The sequence below is a fragment of the Trachypithecus francoisi genome, unplaced genomic scaffold (assembly GCF_009764315.1).
Source record: "Trachypithecus francoisi isolate TF-2019V2 unplaced genomic scaffold, Tfra_2.0 Lachesis_group12, whole genome shotgun sequence".
Taxonomy (NCBI): Eukaryota; Metazoa; Chordata; class Mammalia; order Primates; family Cercopithecidae; genus Trachypithecus; species Trachypithecus francoisi.
This window is the reverse complement of record NW_022681457.1, coordinates 16150159-16170331: the sequence shown is the minus strand read 5'-3', so window position 1 is coordinate 16170331 and position 20173 is coordinate 16150159. Positions and strand designations below refer to the sequence as shown.

The following is a 20173-nucleotide window of genomic DNA, read 5'->3' as shown; positions in this document are numbered from 1 at the left end:
CCCTCCCTGGGCTCTTCTGGATTTCTAAGGTCCAAAGGATGAGGCCCTCCCTGGTCCCCCCAAGAACACCACACAAAGAAGTTGTGATCACCAGTGACAAGTTTTACCAACGAACACATGAGTCGAGGGAAGTTACATGGTGAGGTGGGAGGGTGAGGGGTAGAGAGGTCCCCCTGGGTTGGCCTCAGCCAATTACATCCCGAGTCTGGGCCCCAGCCCCACTGTCTTCCCGCTGGAGGCTGCAACGGTTCATCTTCAGCTGAGTCAGCTGGATGTAACGGAGCACATTGGTGTCTGCAGGGGAGGTGGGCAGGGCATCATCTGGGTGTCCTGGGGCAGCAGGTGACTTCCACACCACCCTGGCTCACACCCCATTCTCCGAAGTCACCAGCAGCTCTCTCACACAGCCAGCAGAGCCAGAGCCCTTCCTCAAAGCCCCAGCCCCAGCCAGCAAAGCGGAGGCATCGCACACTTCTACGTGCCCGTATTTGCGGCGCCCTCTGCCAGAAATGCCTCTTCTCAGAGGCTCCTGTCACACTTCTCATCCTCCAGTGACATCTGCAAGAAGTCTGTTCTCTCCCAGCCACTTAACGGGAAAACTAATCTCGTCTCTGCTCCCACAACTCTGCACCTGTTGTAATCTCTCTTCCTTCCTCATTGGCTCTTAATACAAAACCGAGTGTTGTGTCTGCCCTCCTGCACTCATGTGTGTAAGTGCATACATGCACGCACACACACACACACCAATTTCCTGGCATCGCCCACCCGAGTGGATGAGTGGATGGTGGAGGCAGTGAATGAATAGGTGTGTGTGAATGGGTGAGTGGAGGAATGAGTGTGTGCGGTAGGCGGCCGTAGGAGGGGGTAATTGAGATGACAGTGGGTGGATAGGGAAGTGGCTAAGCAAGTGAATAGGAGATATCAGGTGTGGCAATGACAGTAGATGAGAAATGACTGGGGAGATGTCAGAGGAGCGATAGGTGGATGGATGTTTGAATGGCGGGTGAAGGGCGGGGTGGATGAACGGGTGAGTGGGCGTGTAGGGAGTAGGTGGGTGGCACAGCCCTCCCTAGAGGCAGCTCCGCGGGAGGAGGGCTCTGCTGTTCTGCCCTGATCTTCCTGCCGCTCCAGCCCCTTTCACCGCCCTGGGCCCAGCCCTCACCTCTACCCCACCCCGCCACTCACCTGTGGGCTCCCGGCTGCGGGCCTCCTGCAGGTAGCGCAGCGCGCGTGTGTAGTCGCCCAGGTGGTAGAAGGCAATGCCGGCGCGGTAGGTGGCCTTGAAGTTGCCCTGCTGTTTCTCCAGCACCTTGAGACAGTACTCGCGCACGCGCTCGTAGTTTACCAGCTCCGACTGCAGCAGGCAAGCTGCGGGGGCGGCGGGGCCGGCACTCTCAGAGCCTGCTGGCACCCCCAAAACCCACCTGACCTCTAGGAGCCGGGCCTCCAGGCTGCAGGGAACCCGGCCTAAGGGATTGCTCTGGCAACCGGGGGCGCCAATCCGCTCGCCTATCAAAACAGACGCAACTGCGCCGCCGCTAGGTGGCGCCAAAACACGGACTGGCGCCACTGGGCCATCCACCCGGAGCTGTCGGTGGGCAAGAGCACTAAGGGCCCGCACCGGGGCGAGGGCTGGGACCTCGAGCGGCTGGCTCAAGGCAGACTTCCTCACCTTAGGTCCACGTGCGGCCAGGGGGTAGAAAGAATGACTCAGGGGAAGCGGGGCCCTGAAGACCCTACCCAAAGACCATTTCCTGCATCCCAGCTCCCTCTGGCCACAGAACCTTGTCATCCCCTATCCCTAATCCCTTTCCTTGATCAAGCTCTGAAGTCTCCCCCAGAAGCCCACAGCCCTGGACCTTTCAGTCCCAGAGCCCTTGCCGCCACAAGTCGCCAAGCTCTCCCGATTGCCCCCTCCCCTTGTGCCCCATCCCCCCACCCTCCGACGGCGTACCTGTGAGGGAGTCGTAACACTCCACCTCCGTGCTCTCCACCAGGCGCCGCTGCTCCTCGCTGAGACGCGCCGGCCCGGGGCTGCTGGTGGGCCCGGGGGCGGGGGCGGGCAGGCCGCCAGGGCGGGCCCCCTGCGCCGCCTTCAGCTGAAGCAGCGCTCGGTGGTACTTGCCGATGGCCTCCCGGAACTTCTTCTCTCGGTAGCAGCGCTGGCCCTCTGCCTTGAACGCCACGGCGGCCCGCAGGCTGCTGTCGAGCGCCGCGCCCAGGCTCCCCGACGGCTCTGGGGTAGGACCCGGACGAGCCGAGCCATGGCGGGAGCCCGAGCCCGGGCCGGGGCCCGGAGGGGAGATGGCAGGAGGCGGGCGCGGCGGAGGCTCCGGGGCAGCGCTGAGCATCAGCACCGGGGACAGCGCGCCGCGCTGCATTGTGGGAAACTCCTGCCGCCGCCGCTGCAGCTACCGCATCGCCCCCCGCGGGGCTGGTCCCCACCCTTTCTCCGCCCCCTCACCTCCGGCAGCTGACTCCGCCTGCCCCCTATGGGTCTAGGGAAACCCCTCGAGACTTCCCCCATGCTCACTCTCAGATTAGCCAAGTCCTAGTTCTCCAGCCCGCCCCCCAAATTGTTCCCATTCCCCTTACCCTCCCCACCCTCCTGCCTGCTCTTCTCCCTGGTGCCCAAAGCTCCTGAAGATTTCTAGAAGGAAAAGAAGAGCCTAGGAGGAAGAGCAGGAAGACATCAGCCTCACAGAAAGCTGGCTTTCAGCCCACTGGCCATTTGGCATATCAAATGAGAACACAGGATTTGGACCCAAGCTTCCCAAATTCAAATCCCTGCTTATTTTCTCACTAGTGGTATGACTTAGACAGCTCGCTTAAACTACCTGGAACTCTGTATCCTCATCAGTAACATGGGATAATAATATCACCTTTAGGGCCAGGCGAGGTGGCTCACGCCTGTAATCCCAGCACTTTAGGAGGCCCAGGCGGGTGGATCGCTTGAGGTCAGGAGTTTGAGACCAGCCTGGCCAATATGGCAAAACCCTGTCTCTACTAATATACAATATATACAAAATTTTTGTATATATACACAAAAATTAGCCTGGTGTGGTGGCGTGCACCTGTAGTCCCAGCTACTCGGGAGACTGAGGCAGGAGAATCGCTTGAACCTGGGAGGCAGAGGTTGCAGTGAGCCGAGATTGTGCCACTTCACTCCAGCCTGGGTGACAGAGGGAGATGCTGTCTCAAAAAAGGAAAGGAAAGGAAAGGAAAAAGAAAAGAAAAGAAATACATTAAAAATAATACCACCTTTGGGATTCATCTGTTAATTTATGGAACAAATATTCACTGACGTCCTTTCTGTGCCCAGCTCTGTGCTGGATGATGCTGGGACATAGCAGGGACTGTGTGAGCTTCAGACCCTACCCTCACTGGGCCCCCAGTTCAGTGGGCAGACAGACCAGTGACCAGACAGTGACAGCCCTGAGCACGCTAGCCTGGGAAGCACAGGCAGAGGGGTCAGGGCCAAGGTGGAAGAGGCACAGGCAGGGGGTCGGGACTGGGAAGTAGGAGGTACCTGCCCTGGGCTGAGGTGGTGATAAAGTCTTCCTGGAGGAGGGAATAACTCTATAAACAAGAGAGGCAACAAGGCAATCTCCTTATTGCCCTCACCCAGCTCGCCTGTCTATGGGGGAAAACTAGTGAGAAGGCAAACAAGTCCCCAGGAAAGGAAGCATGCAGGAAGCTTTCAAGAAAAAAACCAAGGGTGAATGAGTCAATTGCCCTTCAGTCCTCCTTAGCCGACTCTTTAGTTGTGGGACCTGGCCCAAGTTCCTCTATCGTCCTCCTTGGACTTCCTCTGTGTGACATGAGGATAAAAGGCAAGTTAACCTCAGGGCGGTTGCAGGAATGGAATTATCTTATTCAGGTAAGGCACTTAGCACAGGGCTTCATACATTAATGGGCACTTAACAACTGGTGTTCTTATCATCCATTAGACTCTGAGTCATGTGATCATGAGGGCCTGGCTCTGAGTCAGCATCCATATATAGTTGTTGAATGAATGAGTGTGTGAGTGAAAGGCATTATGCATTACTACTCCTTCCCCCTCCCCTGAGGGAGAAGGGAGAGAGCCCCACTCTCCCACCTCCACCCTCACAGCACATCCTCCAGCTGGAGGTCCCATGGCAGGTCACATGTGACAGACAGAAACCGGAACTCAGCACCTTTCAACTCAACCACAGCATCTGCCTCTATCTCTTATTGTACTTTGCTGTAAAACGCTTTTACTGAGTGAATTTCTCCCTTATCCCTGGGGTCCAGCCTTGAACACCTCAGGGGCGCAAACATTTTCCTCTCTGTATCTCCAAACCCAGGCTCAGTTAGGAGTGTAAAACTCCTGAGTTTGAGTTCTTGGGCAGTGCACACACCTTTCCCCACCTTGGGTGTGTCTGTTTTGTAATTAAAAACATGGAGATCTGGCTGGGCGCAGTGGCTCACACCGGTAATCCCAGGACTTTGGGAGGCTGGGGCAGGTGGATCACCTGAACTCAGGAGTTCGAGACCAGCCTGGGCAACATGGCAAAACTGTGTCTCTGCCAAAAATACAAAAATTAGCCAGGTATGGTGACATGCACCAGTGGTCCCAGCTACTTGGAAGGCTGAGGTGGGAGGATTGCTTGAACCCAAGAGGTGGAAGTTTCAGTGAGCTGAGATCACACCACTGCATTCCAACCTGAATGATGAAAGAGTGAGACCCTGTCTCAAAAAAAAAAAAAAAAAAAAGATCTGTTGATTCATAACCATGTTTTCTGACCAAGTAAATGCCTAGGTACCTGGGCACAGTAGCAGAGGACAACCATACCTAAAAGCACAGTCCTGCTGGGATGCAATGTTAACACTTTTGCAACACCTCCTAGGTGTCAGACATTGTCATAAAGCTTTCCTTTTTTTTTTTTTTTTTTTTTTTTGAGACAGAGTCTTGGACTGTCTCTGGGCTGGGGCTGGAGTGCAATGACGTGACCTCGGCTCACGGCAACCTCCACCTCCCAGGTTCAAGCGATTCTCTTGCCTCAGCCTCCTGAGTAGCTCGGATTACAGGTGCCGGCCACCATGCCGGCTAATTTGCTGTATTTTTAGTAGAGACAGGGTTTCACTATGTTGACCAAGCCGGTCTCGAATTCCTGACCTCGTAATCCGCCAGCCTCGGCCTCCGAAAGTGCTGGGATTACAGGCTTGAGCCACCGCACCTGGCCGCTTTACGTATCTTTTAACTCACATCCTCACCACAGTGTTGGGAGGTTGGTACCATAATTATCCCCATTGACACCTGGGCACTTCCCAGGTTAAGCATATCAGACCCCACTGATCAAACTCTCACCATCCAGGACTTACTACTACAAACTGATGACCTTCACAGAGCATCTTCCAGGCCTGGGAGACCCTATCTTCATAGCCCAGTATATGTGATGCCTCGGGCTTGTACTACCATTAAGAAATATTGAATTAGGCCGGGTGTGGTGGCTCACTTCTGTAATCCCAGCACTTTGGGAGGCCGAGGCGGGAGGATCACCTAAGGTTAGAAGTTCAAGACCAGTCTGACCAACATGGTGACACTCGTCTCTACTAAAAATAGAAAACTTAGCTGAGCATGGTGGCAGACGCCTGTAATCCCAGCTATTTGGGAGGCTGAGGCAGGAGAATCATTTGAACCCGGGAGGCGGAGTTTTGCAGTGAGCTGAGACCGCGCCATTGCACTCCAGCAGCCTGGGCAACAAGAACGAAACTCCGTCTCAAAAAAAAAAAAAGGAAATACTGAATTAGTTGACATCTAAACGCAGATTTAGAATTGCAGAATTTCAGATTTACTTGAATAAGATCTGAAAAGCTGGTAACATCGAGATAGCATTTCTTCTGACCGGGGCGGGCATTCTCAGTTCCTCACAGTCCCCATCCTTCGTGATTTCTTGCCAGTCCTTAAGGGATCCCAGTTTTATCCTGCTGAATGGCTCTTGGGGAAGCCCGCCATTGCCCCCTGGTGGAGGAGCTCAGAATTTGCATTTTATCTCCCAGCAACCATTGAAGGAAGTGGTAAGAACATCCAATCAGAGGGATGCGAGGCCTGCAAAGCGACCAATCAAAAGCTAGAAGGGACTGGAAATCGCCCAATGAGGTCAGACAGCGCTCAAAATAAAATACATTCTTTTATTGAGATGAGAGACGGACACACACTGGGAGGGTTTTGGTTTTTTTTTGTTGTTGTGACTAAGTCTCAGCGCTCAGGGGGGCTCAGGCTGGAGGCAGCGGAGCAGGCAGGCGGCGGCGAGGCTGGTGCCCTGGCGCTGGGGCCGCGCGTACTTGAGGAAGACGGCGGCGCGGCCCGGCGCGGGACCTCGGAGCGCAGCGCGGGCCATGCACGGCTCGAGGGGGCCCAGTTCCTCGGGGCTGCAGCAGGGAGATGGAGAAACTAAGGTAGGGCAAGGGGTTGGAGATGACCCATCCTTGGAACTGGAGACTCGAGACTGAGAAGCAGCGTCGACGTGGGTCCCCACGGACGGGTCAGGGGCTCTCTTGAGATCCGGTACGCGTCCCATCCTCAACTGGAGTGACTAGGTGAGCACCGGGGAGAGGTGGATACCCGATTCTTCCTACAGGGCGCAGCTAGTGCGGAGTCGGAACACTCGAGGAAGCACTCAAGGAAGCAAAGAGGGAGGACGGGCAGCCATCCTGTCTATCCTGGGGGAAACTGTGGTTCGCCCTGCCACCTGGTAGCATGGTTAGCGGCCCTAGCAGCTAAAGGGACCCCCATCCATCACCAGATACAGAGATGGAGCACTCGAGGCCTGGGAGACCCTTCGTTCTCAGCCCTGGAAGGCAACAGGAGCATCTTCTGGGCCTGGGAGACTATCTTCCACCCTGGGGCAAGGTTAAGAGCCTCCAGATCTGGACTAATGGGGTCCTCCCTCTCCATTCTCTCCTACACACAGAAAAATCAAGTCTAGGTGCCACCTCCTCCCCAATAATGGTCTCTCATTCTCTGAGACGGTAAAAATGACCAGGAAGGGAAGTCCCTGAAGCTGCTGTGATCCCATACAGGCCCTCCGCCAAGACTACACCTGTAAAGTTCCGGCTGGAGCCTGGAGCCCGCGCCGTCTAGCAAGCGGTGCGCCAGGCTCAGAGCCGCAGCCGCGCGACGACCTGGCTCCCATCCCGCAGCCTCGGCCTCCAGTAAAGACAGCTCCAGGAAGTAGGTGGCAAGTAGCATCACCTGCAAGTGAGGCGGGGCGACTGTCAGGCCACGCCCCACCTCGCGTCGGCCACGCCCCCACCCCCGTATCCACAGGGATTCACCTGGGGGCTGCTCCCTGCCAGCGCGGCCAGCAGCCCGAGGCACAGCAGCGGACCCGGGTGGTGCAGCCGGAAATCCAGGCGGCTCAGGATGCGGCGCTCGGCTCGCAGCAGCTCCGCCCGCGAGAAGGAGTCGGCGCTCAGGAGGCAGAGGAAGGCGGGCTGCAGATGGGGAATGCGGGGGGAGGTGAAGGAGTCTTTGATCCCGGCTCTTTACTCCCTGCCCTGGAAAGGCCCCAGGTTCCGGACCTCAGTTTCCTGGTGTGTAAAATGGGGCCATTGGCCGGGCGCGGTGGCTCAAGCCTGTAATCCCAGCACTTTGGGAGGCCGAGACGGGCAGATCACGAGGTCAGGAGATCGAGACCATCCTGGCTAACACGGTGAAACCCCGTCTCTACTAAAAAATACAAAAAACTAGCCGGGCGAGGTGGCGGGCGCCTGTAGTCCCAGCTACTCGGGAGGCTGAGGCAGGAGAATGGCGTAAACCCGGGAGGCGGAGCTTGCAGTGAGCTGAGATCCAGCCACTGCACTCTAGCCTGGGCGGCAGAGCGAGACTCCGTCTCAAAAAAAAAAAAAAAAAAAAAAAAATGGGGCCATTGACTTGTGTCTGGAAGTCGTAGATAGCACGGGCTTGAGAGTCCTGGGTTCAAGACCTGGGTTCGAGTTCAAACCCCACCATCTGCTCACTGTGACACACAGGACATTCACTTAGGCTCTCTGCCTCATTCCCAACCCCTCCCCGCCCCGCGTAAAAGAGATACTACTCCCTGCTTCACCAGGCAGTTCTGATAAGGCACTAAATTCATGCATGTTGACGGTAACTATTCAAGATGGCCTAGTTTATATTATTTTTATTTACTTTTCTAAATTAGAGACGAGGTCACCTTGGTTTCCCAAAGTGATGTATTTTTTGTTTTGTTTTGTTTTGTTTTGTTTTGTTTTGGAGTGCAGTGGCGCGACCTCACCTCACTGCAACCTCCGCCTCCTGGATTCAAGCAATTGTCCTACCTCAGCCTCCTGAGTAGCTGGGACTACCGGCGTGCACCACCACGCGGGGCTAATTTTTGTGTTCACAGTAGAGACAGCCTTTCACCATGTTAGTCAGGCTGGTCTCAAACTCCTGACCTCAAGTGATCTGCCCATCTCAACCTCCCAAAGTGCTGAGATTACAGGCGTGAGCCACCACCCCCAGCCTTAAGATAGACTATTCTAGACGGAATCGAAGTTCCAACTGTTTGATGTGGGGCAAGTGTCTTCCTCTCTCTGGACCTCGGTCCCCTCTTCTGTTTAAGGGACACATTGACAGCCCCTCCCTCATACATGTTGGGAATCCCAGACACAGCACGGTGCTTGGCACACAGTAGGCACTGAATCAGTGACTCCCCAAAGGACTCTATCCACCCTCCCAAACCCCACCCCGGAAGTACCTCGGGAAGCACGCACTCTTCCATTTTGCACGCCACAAACAGGCAGGCCACACCCAGCAGCTGCAGGCGATGTAGGCGCACGTGGCCAGCACTCAGGTAGGAATCAAGCAGGTGCACCGCCAGGTAAAGTGTGTCACTAGCCAGACCCAGGTACTCCTGAGGAGGGGCACAGGTGACCACGGGGTCCCGGGCGGCGACGCAAACTCAGCCCCCCACACCCTTCCAGATACCTACGTGCACCTGGACCAGCCAGTCTACCACCAGGGCGCGCATCTCCGGGGTCACAGCGCGGGGCAGGGCTCTCCGGGGCAGCACGCGGCACACCTGGGATTAGGGCAGGGACGCCTCACTCTCCACACCTGTGCCTCTGCCTGTCTGCTGAGCTCCAGCCCTGGGTGTAGCAGCCTCCTCCAGTCAGTTGGACATCTCAGCTGTGCCACACCCAAACTGGCCTCCAAATGAGCTCCTCTTATGTGTCCTCACCTAGAACTCTGGGCTTTGTTTCAGATGCCTCCATACCCACCTCTCCAATCTGTAGCCCCCAGAGCCACATAGTCTCCTGGGTGTCTCCCCCTAGGTTCCCAGAACTTCACCTTTTTTTTTTTTTTTTTTTTTTGATGGAGTCTCACTCTGTTGCCCAGGCGGGAGTGCAATGGCACGATCTCGGCTCACTGCAACATCCGCCTCCTGGGTTCAAGCGATTCTCTTGCCTCAGCCTCCCAAGTAGCTGGCATTACAGGAATGCAGCACCACGCCCGGTTAATTTTTGTATTTTTGTAGAGATGGGGTTTCACCATGTTGACCAAACTGGTCTTGAACTCCTGACCTCAGGTGATCTGCCCACCTTGGCCTCCCAAAGTGCTGGGATTACCGGTATGAGCCACTGCGCCTGGCCTCAGACTTCAACTCTTGACCACCAATCCTCAACCCCTCTGCCTCAGAGCACCCAAAAGGGTCTTCCCAAAGAAAGATCTGACCAAGGAACTCCCCAGCTTAAAATCCTTCCATGGCTCCCAGTGCCCTTGGAGAAAACTCTAATTTCTTTCAGGCTCTGCTTCAACATCACCTCTTCCCTCTCTCCCCTGACAACCCACACATCAGCCACAGCCACCTTCTTCTTGGCTCCTAGACTATACCATTTCTACCCCAGCTCCCTTGCACTTCCTGTTTCTTCTACAGAGGGTCCTTCCTCAACTCCTTGCACGGCCTTTCCGTCATTCAACTAACATCACCATGACTTTATCTATACTCCTCCCACCCAATCACTATCTCTTTGTCTCAGCATTTTCACTCTGAAGATGTCTCCCTGTGTGCTTTGTCTATTTGGCCACTAGGCTGCCAGTCCCACGAGGGCAGGGACTTCTGCCCGGAACACAGGTGTCTCTCAGGTCCTAACAGATATCCTGGCCCAGGAGAGTCGCTGGCAAGACGTTAAATAAACTCCTCCCTTCAGTCTTCCTGCCGCAGCACCCCTCTCATAGGGATGTCTGAAGGCTGGCGAGGGCAACGCTTTGGTGTGTATGGCCTTTCCCTAACTGTCCTATATGTTTGCTCATCTCCCCAGAATGAGGCCAGCATTGCAGTATCTCCAGCGCTTAAAACATTTGCTACTAAACCATTAAATATTTGTTGAATAAATGTGGAGGATAAGTACAGGGACCACAAACACCCCAGGACGTAAAGAGCTGTAAAGAGCCCGGGGACGGTGGGAAAGGGCATTCCCAGAGGTAGAAACGGCGCTCTGTGAAAACAAAACAACAGCCTGGACGTTGCAGGGAAGGAATGCCGGCCGCCAGTGATGGGGAGGAGAGAGGCTGGAGCGGTGGGAGTTCAGAGGTGGTGTTGAGTGGGTGCTGGGTGGGGGGCTGGCGTCGGCCTCACCAGGGCAGGCAGCAGGTCGGCTCACCATGGCTTCGGCGAAGATGTCCCCGGCGTACTCGCGTTCTCCCTGCAGCCCCAGCGCGCTCAGCGCCTCCTCCAGCCCTGGCGGCCTCTCCAGGCGTCTTGGGGAGACACTGGGGCCCGAGGGGAAGCCGTCGGGGACTGGGTCGCTCGAAGGCTCTGCATCGAGGGAGGCAGCGGGACTCTGCAAAGGAGAGGGCCTGGGGGCTCAGCGCCTAAAGAGAGGCCCGAGCCGGGAGCCGGGACCCCGGTCCCTGCCTCTCACCAGCATCCTCCAGGAGGGTGTTGCGGGCGAGGCCAAGCACGGACCCTTGCAGCTAGGGGAAGAGAGGCGCGGCGGGCGCTTTAAATGCGCCTGGGCGCGTGCGCACTGAGCCCGCCTCACCTGGGCAGGTGCACAAAGGTGAGTGCCCCGCAGGCTGGCTCTGTCCTCTCAAAGCCCTCTGAGGTCGGGCAGCTGGAGACAGAGCCTCATCCTGCTGCCCAGAAGCAGCCCCTCTGAGCCTCACTTTCCTCAACCATTAAGTCAGGAGTATTTCAAAAGGTAGAATCAGGGTTTGCACCGTCAGAGGATGCATGTACAAACATAGATCAGAGGTTAGAATGACCCTTGCGGTGTCGGTGTCGCAATGGAATTGGAGATAAAATTGTGTGAACACATATATAGAAATAAGTGTTGGGTATGCAAACATGTATTTCCTAGCTTAGTCCACTGGGAGGGCTTAAGAGCAGCGACACCCCAATAGTAAGAAGCTCCGTACCATCCAGGCCCTGGCCACCGCATCCCATTCTCCACTAAAAGGAACCAGGTCTACTTGGAGAAATGGCTGATCCCAGGGTCATACAAGAGAAGATACAAGATCTGGAATACTTATGTGTGGCAGAAAGTGTCCCAATGGCAGGGCAAGTCACATAGATGCTGAAGTCACTAGCTAAATCTAGAAAATGTGAGCATCAAGATGATGGTCATAGATCACCAACCACTGAATAAAATTAAAATACATGTTTATTCTGATATAACTCAGACAGTGGGAAAGATAAAGCTCTTCTAATCCTTAGAACGTGAACTAATAAATGTGTTTTGTTTTCAGACAGGGTCTCGCTCTGTCACGCAGGCTGGAGTGCAGTGGTGTGAACTTGACTCACTGCAGCCTCAACCTCCTAGGCTCAAGTGAGCCTCCCATCTCAGCCTCCCAAGTAGCTGGGACTACAGGCGTGCGCCACCATGCTTGGCTAATTTTTAAATTTTTTGTAGAGACTGGGGTATCACTTTGTTGCCTAGGCTGGTTTTGAACTCCTGGGCTCAAGCGATCCTCCCACCTTGGCTTCCCAAAGTGCTAGGATTACAGGTGTGAGCCACCATGCCTGGCCGAACTAATAAATATAGAAGGATGGAAAATTCTATTTGGCAACCACCACAGCATCGTTTCATGCAAGAAACATCAATAGATGTTCAAACTAGTGGGCGAACATCTGATAGGAATCAGCGTATCTACAAAACGTCTCTACACAAGATGCTAATTAACTATGTAAACCAAAAGGTATCTGAGATAGGTCTCAACTTAGAAAGTTTATTTTGCCAAAGTTAAGGACGTGCCCGTGACATAGCCTCAGGAGGTGTTCGGGGCACTGCTTGGTTTTATAATTTGTATGGAGACATGAGACGTCATCAATATGTGTAAGCTGTACACTGGTTCGGTCCGGAAAGGCGAGACAACTTGAAGCAGGGGAGGGGGCTTCCAGGTCATAGACAAGAGACAAACGGCTGCATTGAGTTTGGTTAGCCATTTACTGAATGCACAATTTACAGGTACAGTCATCCATGCCTAGTCTTGCTCAAATAGGGCAGAGGAAGCCATCTGATATGGGTTTGTCTCACGGAAGCACAGGGATGACTTTGAATTCTGTCTTCTGTCCACAAGGAATTTCCTTGTGGGCAAATGGTGAGAGGTAAGTAGCTTTACCAAAAACCTTTAGGCCAGGCGCAGTGGCTCAGCCTGTAATCCCAGCACTTTGGGAAGCTGAGGTGGGCAGATCACTGGAGGTCAGTTCGAGACCAGCCTGGCTAACATGGTGAAACCCTGTCTCTACTAAACATACAAAAAGTAGCTGGGCGTGGTGGTGGGTGCCTGTCACCTCAGCTACTCAGGAGGCCGAGGTAGGAAAATCGCTTGAACTCTGGAGGCGGAGGTTGCAGAGAGCTGCGATCGTACCATGGCACGCCAGCCTGGGTGACAGAGCAAAACTCTATCTCAAAAAAAAAAAAAAAAAAAAAACCAAAACAACAAAACGTGAGGCAACCAACCCTGGTTGAGGGAAAATAACTGCAAAATAACTGCCCTGTGGGTTTCACACCTGCCAACTGAATGCAATGTGTGAGCCTGGTCGTTAGCTAGGAATTTTTAACATACAAGGACATTGAGTGTGACCACTAGCGGACATTATAAAATCTGTAAAGAATAGTGGTTTCAATGTTAGCTTCCTGACCTTGACAACTGGAAGCAGTTATGTAGCAGAATGTTCTTTGGGACAGGCATACAGACGTGGAGCAGGAGGTGAAGGGGTAAATGTAAAATTCCGATCCCATTTTTGTCCGTTTTAAGTAAAATGCTATGAAGAACCTAGTGAAGGGCATATTTTGTAACTCTTTTACATAACTTTTAGTTTTGAACAGACAGTTCCCACCTACCGTAGCCACACCCAATGTCCCCAATGAACATCTCATATTAGTGTGCCCCATTTGTCGCAATCCGTTAGACCAATATTCATCTACTAAGTCCACGCTTTATTCAGCCTTCCTTTTTCCCTACGTTCTATTTCAGGACACATTTAGTCACCATGACTCCTTCAGCTTATCTTGGATGTGTCACTTTCTCAGACTTTTCTGATTAACCACCTTGACAGACATCCCTCAACTGAGATGTGATGTCTGCTTCCTCTCGGGGAGGTGGTGTGTGTCTGCGGGAGGATGATCAGAGGGAAAGTGCCCTTCTATTACATCACATTAAAGGGACACCATGAAGGTGATTCATCGGCAATGTTGACCTTGATCGGCTGGATGATGTTTCTCAGGGATCTTCACTGAAAAGTTACTTTTCCCCTCTCCACACTCCACTCTTTGGAGGAGTCACTGCAGCCCACACCTAAGAAGTGGGGGTTACACAGCCCTCCTTGAAGGTTGTCGACAGAAATTACTTATGATTTTGTGTAGATTTGTGTATTCTCCCCATTTTGACACTTAGCAGTAGACTTATTTCATTATTTTGGGTGAAAACCCAATATTATGCTATTTATTTTGCTGTTCAAATTCTTTTCAGCTTTGACCACTGGGCGCTTTCTGTTGGCTCCTGTGTCCCTGTGACTTAAGCACATCCGTGCTTACTTTCAGGCACTGCAAGATGCCCCAGGCTCATCTTGTACATTTCCTGCCCCAGGCCCGGAATAATCTTAGTACAGCATTATTTTCGAAAGTTTTCTGCAAGTCTGCAATTATTTCAAAATTTATTTATGTGAATGGCTACACTTTTTTGGAAAGGTACTGGACATTAAAATCCTGGGATGTAGACGACAAACAAAAGCACAAGCACAGTACAGACAGATAGCTAAAGTTTATTACAGGACTGCTGGTAGCACCAAACGAAACCAAGTCAATTCCTTTTAACAGGGCGGCTGAACCGGTTGAGGAGTCTACCCTGTGGAACCCGAGAAGCAGCTGGAAAGTCTGAGTTCCCCAAATGCAGCAGCTAAAAGGGAATCTCACTGCTACCCCTGACTCAACACAGCCATCAATGCAGCCCCCAGAGGCTTCACATTAACTGGAAAAGATGACGCAAAAAGAGCAGGAAACTACCAGTTTATGATGCCGTGTCCATTTGCACAGAGGTAATCAGCACCAAAGTGAGTACTCAAGGTCCTGAGACCGTGGGTGAATTTACTTTCTTATACTCCTGCTTTGCTGTCTTTTTTCATGGCACGTATCATGTTTTCTTTTTTTTTTAAGAGACATGGTCTCACTGTCCCAGGCTGCAGTGCAGTGTGGCAATCACAGGTCACTGCAGCCTCAAACTCCTGGGCTCAAGTGATCTTCCCACCTCAGCCTTCCAAGTCAGCTGGGATGACAGGCATGCACCACCATGCCCAGCTAATTTTTGTATTTTTTGTAGAGATGAGGGTCTCCCTATGTTGCCCAGGCTGGTCTCGAACCCCTGGCCTCGAGAGAGCCGCCCGCCTCGGCCTCCGAAAGTGCTGGGATTACAGGCATGAACCATTGTGCCCAGTCTACTGTTCTTTATATACAAAAAAGAACTTGTGAAATTTTTAAAATGTACATTGCAAAAGACGATTATTCTACTCAAAATTTATTTGGTAAGATTTTATTAAGACTCTTAAATTCAAACACCCTCCTTGGGAAAAGCTCTACAGGATAACCACATGTGCTCAACTATGGGGCCAGTTGCTGCAGCTGTGGGCCCCCATCCTGTGGAAGAGGAGAGAGCCACTAACAAGATGAGGTAGCCAGGCCTGTGCCCACACTACGAGACCTGCGTCCAAGTGGTGTGAGGAGCGGCAACGGGGGGTCAGCTCGGGGCTGGGACGAGAAGGAAGAGTAAAAGGCCTCTCCTTATAGGCCTGCCTGCTTATGACCACCAGGGCAGACTTTTGTAATTAAATTAAGGTCCACATGATTTTAGAAAGACAAACTAAAAAACCCCAACCGAACACGAGTCTTGGCTGTAGCTCACTCTGATTTCTGTAAATTGGATCTTTTTCTGCTTACATTCACTTAAAATCTCAAAGACTCAATGGGTGTGAAGTGCTAACACCTTGTGGCAAAATCTCAAATTCATCTGTGCCAGGCCCTCTGCACAGCAGGGCTCAGCAGGGCAGGCCAAAGCTCTGGTCCCTGGTCCCTGGCTGGGGGAGGCGTGCCATCCGGCCAGGGCCCGACCATGCGGCCACGTGACTCAAGCATGGGAAGTGCAGGGGCCCAGACACAGCCAGGCTAAAGGGCAGCGCCTAGCAGAGGGCTGACCCCAAGCTGAACGGGGTTCCAACCAAACGCTCAGCAGCTCCCAGGAGACAGCAGCCATGCCACCATGAACACACCACTGGGTCTGTACTGGAATTTGGGGGCCTCAAGGCTTCCAGGTGGCAGCATAAATGGGGAGGTGGGGCAGGACAGGAATGCCCCCCTCTAAGGCTCGGCAGCCCTGTGGAATGAACCACTCCCTCTCATTCAGTGACAGCACAGGCACGCTCCTCATTCTGGACTACCCAGATCTTCCACCCCTGTCCCTCCACCCCACCTCTCTTAGCTGAAGCAGCACTGAGAGCCTGGAGTGGTCTCTGTCCACCACACCCCCACAAGCGGGGAGCCTCCCCACACCCCTCGGCCCCACAGCACCAGCTGCACCCACCCTCTCCAGCCTGAGCTCCTGCACACACCCCAGCTGCCCTCGCCCTGAGCTCATTCTCACCTCCATGCCCCTGCTCAGCGCCCTCCTTGCTGAAGGGAGCGACTACTACAGGAGAAGCTGGGGCCCAGGGGTCTGACTCCATCACCAAGGCAAGGCCCAGAGTGGCTGGGCCGGCGTGAGTGCAGGCTGGGCCCTGGTCTGAAATGAGTGTCTTTATTGCTTGTACCGTACAAATATGAAGACGAGGAGAAAGGCCAGTAGGGACGGAGGACTGTCGGATAACGACAATGCACACAGAGGAAAAAGACCCTCACCCACCCGAACCAACCCCACCCTCCCCACCCTGCCATGAACTGCATAGTACAGGAGATGGGGCAGGGAGAGCAAACCCACAAAAGCTGAACTCCAAACACCCGGAGGTGTTGCTGCAGGGAGGGGAGGCGTGGGCAGGGCAGCTCATGGATCAAGGCGGGGCCCCTCCCACTGGGTCAGCACCCCTCCCCCACAGGATGAACTGCTCGGGCCAGGGATGGGGCCCAAGCCCACATACCATGCACACTGGAGGACACGCTGCCCTCACACACAACACACATGCACACACACCCACGTGTGCCTGCATCCCGCCGACACACGCAGTCCGAGGCACGCACAGGAGTCCCACAGCACTGACATGGAAGTGCGTTCATGTTCAACCTTAAGGCTGCAGAACATGGGGCCCTGGGGAGAGGGAGGGACGAGGAGGCCTAGGAGTCTCCCTTCTCAGAGGCCCCTCACTCCAATAGCTACCAGAGATGCCCACCCCCACCCCTCCCTGACCAAGTCCATGGGGCCCAATACTGTCCGGTGTAAGATTGTAACAGCCGAGGCTGGTGCCCCGCCACCCCCGCCGAGAAGGGGGTGAGCCCAGCCCACAGCCCCCAATGGGGTCAGGCCAGGCCCGGGGTCCAGCAGGAGGTAAGGCCAGCTGGAAGGAAGCCCTAATAAGGCACGGGGCTGGGAGGCAGGCAGGTTTGCCCCTAAATGTTCCTCCTGCCTCAATCTATAGGGTGAGGGCAGCTTGGTGGAAAGGAGACAGGACCAGGAGGCGGCGCCCAGCCCGACCCCTCCCAGTTCCGCATGGCGCAGATCCTGGGACCTGGCTCCATTCACCAGGGAGCAGCCCTAACCCCCATCCCTGCAGCTCCCAAGGGCCCCTGCCTGCCCCTGGACATTATTGCTTTTCTGCCCCCATGGGGGGACAGCAAGTGAGGGGTTGCACCGCCCTGTGCCTGGCCACTCCGAGCCTAGGCCACGGGGCCTGGAAGGCGTAGCACCACTGTCTGCCGGGTGTTGCGTCCCACCAGAAGGCAGCCTTCGTCCGGAAGCAGCAGCGCGGAGGCAGCCACCAGCATGACACCCGGGTCAGAAACTCAGGCAGGCCCCGGGCGTCAGGCTTCACCCCTCACTGGGGCTTGCGTAGATTAAAACCTGAATCTCTCCAACCGCCCAACAGCCCGGGCCTGGGCGAGAGGTGGAGTATCCCAAAAGCGAGTCTGGGCACAAAGGTGAGGCTGGAGGCAGGGGCTGCAGGGGCTACAGGGGCCGCTGGGGTGCGTCTGGGAGGGGCCTGAAGAACTGGAAAGGAGGTGAGGAGGTGGGGGTGGGGACACAAACCAAAAAGGCAAAGTAAAAAGTTAGGGGGAAAAAACCACCCGGCGGTGATGGCTGCCTGCGTGCGTGCGTCCTCTGCGTGGGCGGACTGCTCACTCGCGGATGCTGGCCGAGTAGGAGAACTGGGGGAAGTGGGTCCGCTGGTCCAGCTCCAGTAAGCCCAGGCTGTCATCTGCGGGCGGCGGAGGCGGATAGGGAGGACCAGTCAGGAGAGGGCCTGGGACACCTGCCCAGACTCCCTGGGAAAATGGCCCCAGCTGGCGGGGGCTGCCCACAGGAAAGGCCCAGAAACCTCCCTCCGCAATGGAGCCCCACAGCCACGGCTCCACTCCTCAAACCTGAGCCCCAGGCAGCCTCCTCTGGGAGTTTCCTGTGCCCTTGCCCATGTGCCCCACAGCTGGCAGGGCCTTCTGAGCCTCCCACTTTCTCTCTGTTCCATACACCACCACGCCAGGGTCCAGCCCAGAGCCCTGTCCTGGCCTGCCTCTGGCACCCTCCCATCCATTCTCCACAGGCAGCCAGGGGGGCGGCTTTCTAAAGGCCTTCTTTAACCCTGTCCCTCTCTGTACAAAACCCTTCCCTGGTTGGCTCCCCCCATGCAAGCAGTCCCCACCCCTCCCAGTGGCCCCCAGTGGTCCCAGTGGCCCCCAGACCCTTGCACTCCAGCCCCATGCCCTCTCTTCTTCCCGGCTGCTGCCTGTCCTTGGCTGTGCCATGCTTCTCCCATTGCTGGCATCCCACATGCCATTCCTCTGGCCAGCTGACATGTTTGCTTCCTCCTCCAGGAAGCCCTCCCTAACTGCAGGCCATGTCAGCTATTTCCTCTGGGATACCCTAGTCCCTGGGCTCCCACAGCCTAGCCGTGACCACTCCAGGCCATCCACCCTACCTGGGCTGGGAGCTTTCCAGGGCAGGGCCCAGGGCTGCCTCAATCAATGCTGTGTCCCCAGCATAGCCCAGCACCGGGCTGGGTTCAGAGTAAGAACTCAAACAGCTGTAAAGCAGTGAACCCAGCCAGCCTCACGGACCTGGCTGTCTCCTGCCCTGAACCCCCCAGTGAGCTACAGAATGTGCCGCAGCCAATGGCTCCTGGTGGCCTCACCAGGTCCAAAGAGGACCAACAGCAAAAGGACCTGAGAGCAGACCTTGGGGAAACCTCCCAGACATGAAGCAGGGGCCTTCAAGGGCCTTCCTGGAGAAGTGGGTTAAGAGCAGGCCCCATCCCTCCACCACCGGGGCAGGCACACCAGCACGGGGACCCCAGGCACTCACAGCGGTCGGGGGGTGTGATTGTGATGGACTGGGCGGTGAATTCATCATCAAAGTACCTTGTGTCGACCTCGGATGTGACCTGAGGTTTGAAGGGCGGCAGGAGCTACGGAGGAGAGGAGCTCAGGCTCAGGGACCCTGAGGCCAGGAGGCATCAACCAAGGTCACCACGAGTGGGCCGGGCCCCTGAGGGTCCAGCTGGGGCAGGCAGTGGGGGCTCACCTTCTTCTGGATCACGTCCTGCCAGTTGATGCTGAGGAAGAACCTGTGCTCCATGACCTCCTTGGCATCGCTGGGCCCCCCACCAAGCCTGGGCAGAGATGGCCGTCAGCACCTGCCTCCCAGAGCGGCTGGGTTCGGGGAGACGGGCTTTCGGCACAGGCAGGCCCCGTATGGCCTTTAATGATTCTGTCTTGACTACAAACCACCACTTCACAGGAGGAAACCGAGGCTCAGGGAGGGAGCTCACTTGCCCAGGGTCCGAGCCAGGGAGTCAGCAACCTGGACCCATGTGTCCTCACAGCCTGGCCTCACCCCGAGTCCAGAAAGGGAGTTGGCAGGGCAGGCTCAGTTCCTATCCTGGCTCTGCCACATATGGTTTGGCGGCCCCAGCCAGGCCTAGGGATGCCCTGTTCCTCAGCGTCCCCATAAAAGTGTCCCCCATAAGGCAGTGTCAAGGATGGGCCTGCCCTGGGGGGAGCACTCCCTAAGTGCCACTGTGGACATTTTCAGGGGCTGTGTGGGGACAACACACACTGCGACCCCACAAGCGAGCGCCCTTGTGGACGCTGCCGCCTCCAGGTCGCAGGGACAGCGGCAGCAGGTGGCGCTGGGCTGGGCTGGGCTGGGCTGGACTGGACTGGACTGGACGGGGCCGACGCCAGCCCTCACCTCTGCTTGGGGTCCTTCTTAAGCAGCCCGGCAAGCAGGGACTTGGCCTCGGGGCTGAGCGTGCGCGGGAAGCGGATCTCTTCCATGAGGATGAGCTCGAAGAGGCGCTCGTGGTCCTGGTTGTAGAAAGGCAGGCGGCCGCACATCATCTCGTACATGACCACACCCAACCCCCACCAGTCCACGGCCCGGCCATAGTCATTGTCCTCCAGCACCTGAGGATGGAGGGGAAATGAGGGCTGGGTCCGTGGCCCTGAGGCTGGCATCACAGTCCTGCCCTCAGGGCATCTGGGCTGGAAACACACAGGTCTGGGGGTT

General features: G+C 55.4%; 3 protein-coding genes across 15 annotated transcripts in view; all 3 read right to left on the bottom strand.

Moving 5' to 3' along the window:
• Positions 1-81: 81 nt before the first annotated feature.
• On the bottom strand, positions 82-2418 carry TTC9B (tetratricopeptide repeat domain 9B). The gene is made up of 3 exons (XM_033225015.1): positions 1955-2418; positions 1186-1368; positions 82-294 (listed from the first exon to the last, which is right to left on the bottom strand). Exons 1-3 carry the CDS (start codon positions 2379-2381, stop codon positions 185-187), a joined length of 720 nt encoding a protein of 239 aa, XP_033080906.1. The 5' UTR covers positions 2382-2418; the 3' UTR covers positions 82-184.
• A 3718-nt stretch (positions 2419-6136) lies between these two features.
• On the bottom strand, positions 6137-11769 carry CCNP (cyclin P). The gene is given in 6 exon segments (XM_033225013.1): positions 6137-6396; positions 7068-7219; positions 7303-7461; positions 8727-8882; positions 8961-9050; positions 10633-11769. Coding segments are annotated over 6 exon segments (990 nt in total). The 5' UTR covers positions 10900-11769; the 3' UTR covers positions 6137-6230.
• A 3204-nt stretch (positions 11770-14973) lies between these two features.
• The window catches only part of AKT2 (AKT serine/threonine kinase 2), a 51205-nt gene continuing 46005 nt past the window's right edge, over positions 14974-20173 (bottom strand). For 7 of the 13 annotated variants that reach the window (XM_033225002.1, XM_033225004.1, XM_033225005.1 and 4 more), the window contains exons 11-14: positions 19856-20070; positions 19187-19274; positions 18968-19070; positions 14974-17867 (exon numbers count right to left, since the gene is read on the bottom strand). In XM_033225002.1, the coding sequence (XP_033080893.1) occupies positions 17788-17867; positions 18968-19070; positions 19187-19274; positions 19856-20070 (486 nt within the window). In that variant the 3' untranslated portion in view covers positions 14974-17787. Of the gene's footprint in view, positions 17868-18942; positions 19071-19186; positions 19315-19855; positions 20071-20173 lie in introns of all 13 variants that reach the window. The other 6 variants (XM_033225001.1, XM_033225012.1, XR_004440582.1 and 3 more) reach the window with 5 other exon arrangements.

What these genes read in the sequence shown, in the direction of transcription:
- TTC9B (XM_033225015.1), bottom strand. Translation starts at nt 2,381, where the DNA reads ATGCAGCGCGGCGCGCTGTCCCCGGTGCTGATGCTCAGCGCTGCCCCG. An exon ending in GTGTTACGACTCCCTCACAG is followed by an intron (nt 1,369 to 1,954) that starts GTACGCCGTCGG and finishes CCGCCCCCGCAG; the next exon opens with CTTGCCTGCTGCAGTCGGAG. An exon ending in CCGCAGCCGGGAGCCCACAG is followed by an intron (nt 295 to 1,185) that starts GTGAGTGGCGGG and finishes CCTCCCCTGCAG; the next exon opens with ACACCAATGTGCTCCGTTAC.